This window comes from Pteropus medius, unplaced genomic scaffold (genome assembly GCF_902729225.1).
Source record: "Pteropus medius unplaced genomic scaffold, Ma_sr-lr_union100, whole genome shotgun sequence".
Classification (NCBI taxonomy): domain Eukaryota; kingdom Metazoa; phylum Chordata; class Mammalia; order Chiroptera; family Pteropodidae; genus Pteropus; species Pteropus medius.
In genome coordinates this window covers 3,119,538-3,132,995 of record NW_024354498.1, presented here as the reverse complement: position 1 = coordinate 3,132,995, position 13,458 = coordinate 3,119,538, and the positions used below count along the sequence as shown (strand labels likewise).

The following is a 13,458-nucleotide window of genomic DNA, read 5'->3' as shown; positions in this document are numbered from 1 at the left end:
TGAGGGTAACATTGTCAATAACATAAGTTTCAGGTATACAATTCTAAAATACATCATCTGTATATTGCACTGTGTGCTCACCACCCAAAGTCTAGTCTTCTTCCATCACCATATGTGACCCCCTTTAACATCTTCATCCTACCCCCACCCCCTTCTCCTCTGGTAACCACCATACTTCAACTGCATCTTAACCCAAAGTGTTTGGACAAGTTTGGAGTTGAATTTACTTAGGAAAATACATCTAAACTAGTCATTCATTAAAAAAAATATGTATATATTTAAAAATTATCATAGGTATAAACAAAATCTGGCAGCAAGACATTTCTGCAAAAGTAATCAGAAATATAGTTTCTAATTACAGCTCCATGATTAATTCTAGCTGCATATGTATTAAACATATATACTATTAAAAAGATCACTTTACTAAAAATTATTAGTATTAATTGTTCAGATAAGCTATAAAATGAAACCTAAAGAAATAAAAACCTAAAAATCTGGGAACATTCATTCAAGACAGAAGGAAAAGTTACTCTCAATTCTTAAAAATAAAAAGGAAAAAACCTCTCAAATCCTATGAAAGTAATTTAAAGAACCATAGCTTTTCTCTTGATTTATTCAAATTATTTAATATAACCGAGTTTCATTTAGTTCCTGCCCTTTGCTTATTATGTTTATTTCCAGACATTCCATACTTTTACTGCTATTTTGAATGAAATTTTTCCATTATCATTTCTAACTAGGAAAGCTATTTATTGATTTCCTAATAGATTTTGTATACTACCTTATTATACTATTAGTTTTAGCAAACATTTTTAGTGGTTTCCTTAGATTACCTAAGCAGATGATTATATATATCACCTATGAATAGTAATCTTTTATCCTTCTTTTAAATACTCTTTGATTTTGTCTAGTTGCATTAGCAAACTCTTCCAGAATGTAAAATAGAGGTGAAAACGGCAGGCATAGTTTTAATGAGATTACCTATAATATGTCCCCTTCAAGCTTGATGCTTGCTGTTGGTCTGAAATATTTTTTAATATTAGGGACACACTCTTTTATTTCCATTTCACTGTTTTTAATTGAAAATAGATATTGAATTTTATCTAATGCTTTCTGACTTTTTTCTTAATTTTTTAAATTAGAAATGATGACTACGGCCATGCCACCCTGAACACGCCTGATCTCGTCTGATCTTGGAAGCTAAGCAGGGTTGGGCCTGGTTAGTACTTGGATGGGAGACCACCTAGGAATATCAGGTGCTGTAGGCTTAAAAAAAAAATTAGAAATGTTTATAGGTTCACAGAAAGTTACAAAAATGGTACAGAGAGGTCCCATGTATTCTTATCCCAGGGGTTACAGCTAACATAAGTTCGTCCAAACCAGCAAATGTATACTGGTACAATGCCCAAACCTTATTCAGATCCACTGGTTTTACACATTCTCATGTGTGTGTGTGTGTGCGTAACATATTTTATCACATGTATATGTTCCTGTATCTACCACCACAGTAAAGACAATGAATATTTCTTCACTACCAGGATCCTGTATGTTGCTCCACTTATAACCACACCCACCTCCCCCCTCCACTCTTTCTAACCTTAGCAACCTCTAATGTAGTCTCCATTTTTACAATTTTGTCATTTCAAGAATGTTATATAAATGCAGTCATATAATATATAACCTTTTTTCACTCACTATATTCCTTTGAGATTCATCCAAGTTGCTGCGTGTATGAATAATTCATTCCTTTCAGTTGCTGGGTGTATCAATGATATAGATGCACCACAGCTTGTTTAACCATTCATCTATTGAAGGATATTTTGTTTCTAACTTTTGGATATTATAAATAAAGACGCTATGAACATTGGTGACAGACTCTGTGTGGACATACATTTTCATTTCTCTGCGAAAAATGTCCAAGAATACGACTGCTGGGTCGTATAATAAGTGTATATTTAGTTTAAGAAATGGCCAAAGTCAAATATCCTTCCATCACCACATAGAGCGGTGAACACAAAATGCAATGTACAGATAATGTATTATTGAACTCTACACTTGAAAACTATGTAACTAACCAATGTTGCTCCAACAAATTTAATAAAAAAATATATGACCAAACTACTTTTCAGAAGGGCTATATCATTTCACGTTCCCACCAGCAATGTATGGAGATCCAGTATTCTCACATCCTCACCAACATTTGGTATTTCCATTATTTTTTATTCCGACTGTTCTAATAGTCATGTAGTGATATCTCATTGTTTTTTCATTCTCCTGACAATTAAGCATGCTGACATCTTTTCATATGCTTATTTGCTATCCATAACTCCTCTTTGGTGAAACGTTTGTTCATCTCTTTTTTCCAATTTCTAATTGGATTGTCTTTGCTACTGTTAAGTTTTGTGAGTTTTTAATATATTCCAGATACAAGTCTTGCATCAAATACAGGTTTGGAAATGTTTTCACTCAATCTGCAGCTTGTCTTTTCATCCCTCTAACAGGATCTTTTTCATAGAGTAAAAGTTTGGAATTTTGATGAAGTCTAATTTATTTTTTTTCCTTTTATGGATTGTGCTTTGGTGTCTGATCTAAGAACTCATCACTTAACCCACTGTCCTGAAAAATTTCTCCTATTTCTAAAATCTAAAACTCTTATAGTTTTACATTTTATATTTAAATCCACAATTCATTTTTTCCTCAAAGTTATAAAATCTATTGTCAGAGAATCTGGTTACTTAGAAATGTCTGCCTGCCTCTTAGAAAAAAATTTTTTTTTCCGGCTTTATTGAAATAGACAATTAGTTGCTCATATTTGCATTACAATTCAATGAGTATTTTTTTTCAATTATAGTTGGCATACAATAACATACCAGTTTCAGTTGTATAACAGTGATCAGAGATCCACATAACTTGCAGTGATCACCCCACTAAATGTAGTATTCCTCTTCTCCCTTACATATTACATTAACCATCTTCACTCTACATCTACATGCTACTCTACATCTCCATGTCTATTCTGCAACTATCCATTTGTTCCTCTTAATTCCTCTTTTTTTCCCCACCGTCCCAACTCCCCTTCCATCTAGTAGCCCTCAAAATATTCTCTGTACCTATGAGTTTAGTTCAATTTTTTGTTGTTTACTTTGTTCTTTAGATTCCACATGCACATGTAATCATATTTGCCTTTCTCTATCTGACCCATTTCATTCAGCGCAATACCCTGTAGGTCCATCAAGGCAATATCTTTTTCCATCCCCTTCCTTTTAGTCTGTGTGTGTCTTTTAGTCTGAAGTGGACTCTCTTCTAGGCAGCATATGTAGGGGTTTTGTTTTCTTATCCATTCTGCTTCCCTATCTTTTGTTGGAGCACTTCTTTTCCATTTGAGGTACTTGTTAATAGGAATGTAGTTATTACCATTCTTTATGTTTCTGATACATGTTTTTTCTCCTTAAAGAAGTCCCTTCAACATTTCCTGTAATATTGGCTTGGTGATGATAAATTCCTTTAGCTTATTTTTTTTCTGGGAAGCTCTTTATCTGTCCTTCAACTCTAAATGACAGCTTTGCTGGATAAAGTATTCTTGGTTGTAGATCCTGGGTTTCCATCACGTTGAATATTTTGTGCCAAGCCCTTCTGCACTGCATAGTTTCTTTTGAGAAATCAGCTGCCAGTCTTATGGGTGCTCCCTTGGAGGTTAACTAACTGCTTTTCTCTTGCTGCTTTTAAGATTCTATGTATTTAACCTTTGGCATTTTAATTATGATGTGTCTTACTGTGGGCCTTTTTGGGTTCCTGGTTTTGGGGACTCTCTGAGCTTCCTGGGGTTATATATCTATTTCCTTCCCAGGTTAGGGAAGTTTTCCATCATTATTTCTTCAAGTAGCTCTTCGACATCTTGTTTTCCTTCAGGTACCCCTGACACGGATATTTTTACATTTAATTGTGTCTCATAGGCTCCTTAAATTATTAAAGTCTTGGCTTCTCTTTTCATACCATTCTGATTAAGTGTCCTTGGCTTCCCCATCCTCTATATTGGTTATTTGATCCTCTTCTTCATCAACTCTGTTTATTCCATTTAATATACTCTGCATCTCAGATAATGTGTTCTCCATTTCTGACTGGTTCCCTTTTATAATTTCCATTTTTTATCTCTTTGTTAAAGTTCTCACTGAGTTCATCTACACTTCCCTTAAGTTCACCAAACATCTTTATAACCAGTGTTTTGAACTCTGCATCTGTTAGATTGCTTGACTCCATTATTCCTGGATCTCTGTTCCATTCTCTCATATGGTTTCTGCTTCTTTATCTTCCCATTTTGGCTGCCTTTCTCTGTTTGTTTCTATGTACTAAGCAAAGCTCCTAAGTTTCCTGATCTTACTAGCATAGCTTTGTGTAGTAGGTGTCCAGTGGCACAGTCCTGAGAGGGGCTCAGCTGCAGGCCAAGTTTAACCCCAGCTCGTGCCCCTCTGGGGCCACCTGTTAAGATTCAGCCAGCATTCCACAGATGTTGTGCTTATAGTTGCCTCTAGAAACCACACTAGAAACCAAGGCCAGCTGCCACCAGTGTGAGTCTTGGTGCTGCTCAGCAAGGAGCACCTGACTCCCACAATCCATTTTAAATTCATTTTTGTATAAGGCAAAAGGTTTAGGTTGAGATTCATTGTCTTATCTACGGATGTGTAATTGCTCCAAGCACTATTGTTAAAAAGACTATCCCTCTTCCACTGAATTGCTCTTGCGCCTTTGATAAAATCAGTTGGCCATACTAATATGGGACTATTTCTGGGTTCTCTATTCTGTTGCATTGATCTATGTTGTTTATTCCTTCACCAACACCAGAGAATTTTGATTACTGAAGCTATAAAGTATGTCTTAAAATCGGCGGAGTGATTCCTCCCACATTATTTTTATCTTGTTTTAGATATTTTAGTTCCTTTACCTTTCCATATAACTTTTAAACTAAACTTGTGTTAAATCTATAAAAGAATTTGGGGAGAACTGACAACATCTTTACTATGTTGAGTCTTCCAACCTATGAATGTAGTATACCTCTCCATTTACTTAGGCTTTGATTTTTTTCATCAACATCTTTTAGTTGTCAGCATACAAATTCTATACGTTTGATTAGATTTATACTTAAATATTTTTTTGAGCAATTAACAAATGGTACTGTTTTTCATTTGTTTCCACACATTCATTGCTAGTATACAGAAATTCAATTTATTCTTATATGCTGATTTTGTATCTTACAACTTTGCTGAACTTACTTATTAGTTCAAGTTTTATGCAGATTCCTTGGGATTTTCATTGGAGACTATCATGTCACTTGCAAATAGAAAGTTTTATTTTTCTCTCACATCTGTATGTCTTTTTTTTTTTTTTTTTTTTGTGTGTGTGTGCCTATTCTGCTGGTAAGAACTTCCAGGACTATGACAAATAGCAGTGGTGAGAGAGGACATTCTTGCCTTGCTCCTGATACGAAGGAGAAAGCACTCTTTTCCCATTAAGTATGATGTTATGGGTTTTTTGTAAATGTCCTTTATCAAGCCGAGAAAGTCCCCCTTTATTCTTAGGTTTCTGAGTTTTTATTACGAATGTTTAACTTAGTTTAATGCATTTTCTACATTAATATTTGACTTTTCTTCAACTTTTAACATGGTGGACTATATTGGGTAAGTTTTGAATATCGACCCAGTCTTATATCCTTGGAATAAAACCCACTTGGTTATAGCTCTTTTATATGTTGCTGGATTTATCTTAAAATTCTGTTGAAGATTCTTTGTCTATATTCTTGAGGTATTCTGGTCTGTAGTCTTCTTTTCTATACTGACTTTAGATTTTGAGATCAGGGTAATACTGGCTTCATAAAGTGAGTTGTGAAGTCTTTCCTCTTCTATTTTCTGGAAGAGACTGTGTAGAATCCATGTTGTTATTCTCTCTTTATTCTTGTATTTCAGATCCTTCTTTTACTATTTCCTTTCTGCTTGAAGAACTACCTGTAGTCATTTCAGGGTCTGCTATAGACAAATTATTAGCTTTCCTTCATCTGAGACTGTTTTGACTGCACCTTCATTCCCAAAGGATATTTTCACGGGGTATTGAATTCTGGGTTGACAGTTCTTTTCTTTCAGCGTTCGAAAAACAGTGTGCCATTTCTTTCTGGCTTCCATGGTTTCTAATGTGGGATCTGCTGTCATTTGAATCATTGTTCCCCTATAGGTAATAGTCCATTTCTCTCTAGCTGCTTTCAAGATTGTCATTACTTTTAGTTTGATTTTAAAATTATTTTATTTGTGGTAAAATACATATAACATAAAATTTACCATCTTGACATTTTAATGTATAGTTCAATGTATTAAGTATATTCACATTGTTGTGCAACCAATCTCCAGAATCTTTTCATCTTGCAAAACTGAAACTCTATACCTATTGAATAACTTCCCATTTCCAAAGGTTTGATTTTGATGTGTCTGGGTATGAATTACTTTGGGTTTATCTTGTTTGGGGTTCAGTCAGCTTCTTGAACATTTAGGCTTGTGTCTTTTGCCCAATTGGGAACATTTCAGGCTTTATTTGTTCAGGTCCACATTTTTTCTCTGCTTTCTGAGACTCTGATGACATTAACTTTAAATCTTTTGCTAATGTCTCCAAGGCCACCAAGACTCTCATTTTTTTCAGTTTATTTTTTTTTCTCTGTTGTTCAGAGTGGGTGATTTCTGTTGCTCTATCTTCATTTTGACTGATTCTTTCCTGTCATCTCCATTCTTCCATTGATCCCATGTAGAAAGTTTATTTCAGTTATTCTTCAGTTCTAAAATTTCCATTTTCTGCTTTATACCTTTTATTCTTTTCTGAGACTAATACTTCATTTATTTCAAATGTGTTTGCGATTGCTCACTGAAGCATTTTTATGATAGCTGCTTTAGAATCCATATCTGATAATTTCAACAGCTGAAGTATCTTGGTGTTGGTATCTATTGACCATTTTCTCATTCATGTGATTTTCCTGGTTCTTAGTATAAGTTATCTTTAATTGTATAATGGACATTTTAGAGATTAAAATACTCTGGATCCTATTTAATCTTTTTTAGTAGGCTGTCCACCAGCTGAGGTATAGTGTGAGGGTGGATGAGTGTGTATGTTCCCACATCATGGTTAAAAATGCACTATGGAAAGAAAACTGTTATATTATAAATCACAATTTTCCTCTAAAGATCAAATTACATCTGTTTATATCGCTCCTAGCTAATCTAGTTGCTTCATGGTTTTTCAACTGTCAACGCCTCAGTACTTTTAGACTACAATATTCCACAGGAAATAATTCTATTTCATTATCACCTAGTACTACATTATATACACTGAGAAGAGCGAGAGGTTAGGGAGGGAGATGCCTTTAAAACTCATTAATGAGCTCTTCCTTTTAATAATCCAAGGCAAATCCAAGTTAAACTTGCCTGTGAGATTTCTCTCAAGTAACCTCCCTTACTGCTATCAACAACCATTCTGATAGTTATTCTTCTTGAATTATAACAATAGCCAGCAGGAACTTGAAGAAGAGGTGGCAAATAGGGGTTTTGTTGTGAATTTTTTGTTTCTTTAAATAAAACACCTACATATCTCACCTTATTTGAGATGAATTCTTGAAAAAAATTCATTTATCTGTTGACATATTTAATTTCAGGTATTTTAGGCCTTTTATCTTGATTGATCTTCAGTTAATGCCTATGACTGAAAAAGGAACTATAAAATAGTGTAACAAGATCAAGGAGACTATAAGGAAAAATATAACTGCCTCAATCTTTGCTTTCTTTCTATAACTTTCTACAATTAACCTTTAATTGCCTGTTATGTTCCTTTAGGAACTCTGCCCTAGCTGGGAAAAAGGGGGTCCGGGGGGCCCGGGTGATAAAGTATGGTACTTCCATAGGACACAGGGCTTTATTAATCCAGTTAGAAAACCACTGTTCTGGGATAAGCTTTGTATTTATCACATCTAAAAATGAAGAAAATCTTTTAAAAGTACAAATTGAAACTAAGTTTTCTGAGAACTATGTACATAGCATTAACACAGATAAGGATCTTCTTTATATCTGTATTAGAGCAAAACTCCATTTAGTCCCCAAATCAGTAACAAAATAAGCACAAGAATTAATTATGTACACAAGTAGACAATAAGAACATGCAAATATCATTAACATCCTTAGCCACTAGGGAAATGCAAATCAAAACCACAATGAGATACCACTTCAGACACAGTATGCTATCATGAAAAAGAAAGTAACAAGTGTTGGTGAGGATGCAGAGAAACTGGAACCCTCATACACTGCTGGTAGGAATGTAAAATGGTACAAGCAAGTTGGAAAACTATTTGGCAGTTCTTCGAAATGTTAAATATAAACTTACCAGATGACACTGCAATTCCACTCCTAGGTACATACCAACAAGAACTGAAAACGTATGTTCACGTAAAAACTTGTATATGAATGTTCACGGCAGTATTACTCTAATAGCCAAAAAGTGGAAACAGTCCAAATGTCCATCAATTGATGAATGGATAAAGAAAATGTGACATATGCATACAATGGAATATTACTCAGCCATAAAAACGAATGAAGCACTGAAACATATTATAACATGGATGAACCTTGAAAACATTATGTTAAATGAATGTCAGACACAAAAGACACACATTATGATTCCATTAATATGAAATGTCCAGAACAGGCAAATCTATAAAGACAGAAAGCAGATTATTAGTCGCCAGGGGCTGGAGGAAGGAGAGAATGGGGAGTTACTGCTAATGTGCATGGGATTTATTTCTGGGGTGAAAATATTCTGGAATAAGATAATGGTGATGATTGCACAACTTTGTGAATAAAACCCACTGATTTGTATGCTTTACAAGGATGAATTCTGTGTATGTAAATCACATCTCAATTTTAAAAAAAAATTAGGGCTATTTGTCCTAATAGTTTAAAAATCCAAAGCGGGGAAAAAACCACCAATGATGGTGGTTAACTTCTCTTTAAATTTCCTTTTCTTATATTGTAGCAAGATAATTGCCAACTTTTCCAGGCTGAACCAGATCCTGTATTCTGGCACTCTGAGGGAGTGTCAAATAGATGTTTCTGAAATGATGCAAATATAAAAAGGTAATGATTGATGAAGCTGCAATTAAAAAACAAAGCACAGTTATTCAGCATACACCTAGGTGTTTCTGTATGAAGAGTTGTTAGGTAACACCTAGGCAGCCCCCCTTTTCTAAATGCTACAGTTTTTGTTTCAAATGTTCATTTGTAAGACAGTTGTTCAGAAATCTCAAAACATTTTCTCATACAATATCAAAATTGGTGTTTCTCAGGTCAGCTCACAAAAGCCTATTTAACCCACAATGTATTTGGAGAATAATATCATTTTTCTAATTCTACTTATATATTCCCGTAAAACATCTACTCATACAAACCACCTGGAACCTTTCTCCCCATTGGAGATTTCATATAGATTGAATCACTCACCTCAACTTAAGCAGGGCAGTGTAGTAGAAAGTCATGGAATTTATAATCTGTGAGACTTGGGTCTGAATCCCTGCCTCCTTCACTTACTAGCTGTGTAACCATGAGCAAGTTACTTAACCTCTTTAGTCTTCAGTTTCCTCATCTGTAAGTTGAGGATAATTATGTCTACCTAATTATGTCTACCTCATTCAAACTGATATACAAAAGTGTCTAGGCAGAGGGGGCATTCAGTAAATGTTTCCAAGATGTATCAATTCTCTTTCCAGTGTAAATATAGCACAGTATAGTGAACAGTGCAACATCTTTTGATAGCTAAATTTCCCCAAATTTAAAGAGAAATGTCACTGTAAAACCAGTAAAGTTGTACAAAGTGCAGAATGGTGATTTGCAGGGCATGTACCACCTAGAAGAGCTTAATAAAATCTTCAGAGTAGGAGAGAGACAAAACAAAGCTGATTAAATGTAATTTGAAAAAGTATGTTAAATATATTTTTTGTTGAGAAAAAGCTTTAGCCTAATTTCAATATACAAATAATAGAGGGTAGAACTGAAAAACACTGGTGTAGAAAAAAGGGTTCAATTTGTATTAATCCTATAATCTAGAACTGCGCTGTTCGATGAGGTAGGCAATAGCCACAGGTGACTAAACTTAATTAAAATTAAAATTAAATTTAAAATTCAGCTCCTTAGCCACACTAGCCACATTTCAAGCACTTGATAGCCACATGTGGCTATCAAGTCACATGTGGCTACTGAATGATGCCGATCTAGTTTCTTTTTTCTTTTTTTTTTTAAGCAAAACTTTCCTATTATTTTATATTGTTTTCAGGTAGACACCTCTGTTCCTAAATGTGAAGAGCTGAAAGAACATTCTGGTAACTAAGGTTTTGGTATAGGTTCTACAAGATTTCTAAAGTTTTCTCCCAAAACACTGCACTTGAGATATACTTCAATCTATTAAGGTCAAAATGATCTTTTGCTTCAGGCTATCATTTGACATCTGCTTCTAACACATATCAAATGACTGAACCAAGTTACCTATAACAAGCTTTGTGGACCAAAGGATTAGAGGCCAAGCTCACAGAAATCTAGATGACCAGGTCATATTTGAAGATGAGATCATAATCATATGTAGGATTGTAAAAATCAATTTACATGGTGGATAAAACATAATTAGTTTTTAAGGTATGTAAGAAACCATGGATATATTAGTTAAGATGGGGAAATCTGATTTAAGTTATACTATTGCTGTAATTCTATTTATACCAACAGAGGTTAAGAATGAAAGGAAATATAAAAGCACTTTTAGATTTACACGTAAGTGTAGGATATCTAATATTCAGGAAATTAGCTCTATTTCATGGGGGAAAAAAAACCACACATACACACACACACACAAACCTAAAAGACAATGTGAAGACCTGACTCCAGGTGGGGCAGTAGGCTAGCTTTTAATCTTGTAGCTGCCTGTTCTTTAAGTTCATTCACTTTCTTTTCTAGCTGACACCTTCAGGAGAGGAAGGTAAATATGCACAGTAGGTAATGCCAGTAACTGAACTATTTTGTTATAGTATGTTGAGGCATAAAATCACTGTTTATTAGTAGGTAATATGCCCATTAAATACCCCTGACTTCAGAGGTATGTGTATATGATGGGCAGAGATAAGAAAAAGGGTGAGGACGCTATTTTACATTGTTTGGCAAGCTGTAAGTGTAAATTTTTTTAAAGATTAAGTAACAACATTCCAAAGTTAAAAATGGCTGCATCATAATATCATTAACCTTAGCTATCTGTTTTCTAGTAACTGAAAATTAGAAGCAATTAATTAAAAAAGGAGAAAGGGGAGAAGTAAACAGATTGACAGCACCATAAAGTAGCAACTGCTACAAGAGACTGTTTAAAAACTATGAATATTAGAAGTTACAGAGTCGTATGGGCTATTTAGTAGGGACAATTAGCTTGATATTAAGGTAAAGTATGACCATTTTCTTCAGAATACTGAATAAAGAGTTTAAACTTTGATTTAAATTATATTTAAAATTTTAGTCCACTATTAAGATGGAAACTTGTACAACTTAATTTAAAAATATTTCAATTTAAAATGAAACAAAAACTCTTGACAGTTAAAGAAAAAGCTTTGATATAGTCAATTAAACATAACAGCAATTTCCAGGCAATACCGATCATATTACTGTAGCTACCAGCTTTCCAAAATTGTGTCCTGCAAAACATTTGTGTCCTTTGAGACTTCAATAGATGGTTCAGAAAAAAGGGGTTCTGACATCAAGTCTCAAATGTGGTGGGCTATATTCTTTTTGCAGATTTATCATGTGAAACATCATCTTAAAAGTTCTGAGAAGTTATACAGTAAAGACATTAGTCAAATCTTGTTTAACTCCACAATTCACAAATTTATTTGATCATGCCATGTTCTTTTGGGTTTTTTTGGAGAGGAAAGACGGTTGCTGGAGCACAGATACACCTGTAACACGTCCAGAGACTTCTCAGTTAAAATACTGTAAGTACTATTTAAAGTTCCTTAAGTGTCAATACCACATAATGGACCAAATCCAAATGATTATATTTCTAGACAGGAAAACCCAGTTACTTATGGCATATTAAAAAAACCAAAACAAATGTGTTTGGAGTAATGGAGAGGGAGGTGTGCCACATTAATTTGTCCCTATAAATGAAATTAACAGAACTAATTGATCCTAAAATATAAAAAGGCATACACATTTTGTTTTGATATGCTTTAGAAAGTTAAAACTCTACCCACTGACATTATATGTTGACTTTATCCATTTCTTCAGGGACACCCTTCCTTCAAGAAGTTGACATACAGAATACACCATATTCAATTGATTACATGGCAACCATCATGTATAAGATACACTATTTATCTTATATATTGCTCAGGGAAAACCCCACTGCTAATTAAACAAGGACATGCCATGGACTGGGAGATGCCTTCCAATTTGAGCAATGTTGAAATGTGAACGTACTTTCCTTTCTTCCTTCTTCCACACATATTCTTCAAAATGTTCTTTATCTGTTTTCCCCCTTTAAAGACAATAATGAAGAGGGGAATAATACAAAAAAGGACAAGATTGAAGAGATTTCTGTTCACCTTACCCTTGTAATTATATTCAGATATTATAATGGCTCTTTTTAAACAGATCAATCAAACGAATCACTTTTAATTGTTCTGCTTGATTCTGAAAAAATTACCCCAGAGGAAAAACAAAGAACTTCCTCAGACAGTTCTGTTAGAGAGATGATTCATTATAACTATTATTTATTAAACACTTAAACCATGTACTGAATCAAGTGCTTTACATATATTATCATTTCATTTAATTCTCACATCACCATGAAGTAGATATTATTTCCATCCCTATTTTACAGATTAGGATGTTGTAGCATAGAGACATTAAATAATTTGCATAAGGTTACAAAGTTATTAAGTGGCAGAGCCAGGACTCAAACCCAGGTCATTAGGGCTTCAAAGCTCATGTTAACACTTTGCCATACATCCAAATTAACCCACAAAGTGCCTTCCAAATTTTAAGGAGATAAATAAACTGAAATACTTAATTGCTATTAACTAATATATTTCCTTAAAATAAACCAAATGTATTAAATAGTTATGTTCTATATGGATATATTTTACCCTGAATCTGTTTTATAAAATGTATATATATGGTATATCTGTTTTGTTAACTCGACACATTTTACTTAACGGTTAAGATTTACAGGTGTTTTATCTTTGCTTTTATGCTACTTGGTATTAAATTGATAAAGTGCAATATCTGAGATCTGATAATGTTCCAGATTACTGATATAGGAAACTGTCAACTCTGATGGGGGGACATCTAATGCCAAGTATTAAAATGCAGCTGCTTTTTTTTTTCCCTATTATGTGAATTGAGAAATGAGATG

The 13,458-nt window shown here is 33.9% G+C and overlaps 1 protein-coding gene and 1 non-coding gene across 6 annotated transcripts in view; one reads left to right on the top strand and one right to left on the bottom strand.

The window, feature by feature from the left end:
- RPS6KA3 (ribosomal protein S6 kinase A3) overlaps nucleotides 1-13,458 on the bottom strand; it is a 98,472-nt gene that overhangs the window by 80,088 nt on the left and 4,926 nt on the right. The window contains exon 1 of one of the 5 annotated variants that reach the window (XM_039852298.1): nucleotides 12,522-12,562. The exons of the other annotated variants lie outside the window; for them this stretch is intronic. Within the exon in view, the coding sequence (XP_039708232.1) occupies nucleotides 12,522-12,547 (26 nt within the window). The 5' untranslated portion in view covers nucleotides 12,548-12,562. Of the gene's footprint in view, nucleotides 1-12,521; nucleotides 12,563-13,458 lie in introns of those variants that run through there. 5 annotated transcript variants of the gene reach the window in all.
- On the top strand, nucleotides 1,150-1,268 carry LOC120594366 (5S ribosomal RNA). Its single transcript, XR_005650554.1, has one exon. It is a non-coding gene; the product is annotated as a 5S ribosomal RNA (ribosomal RNA).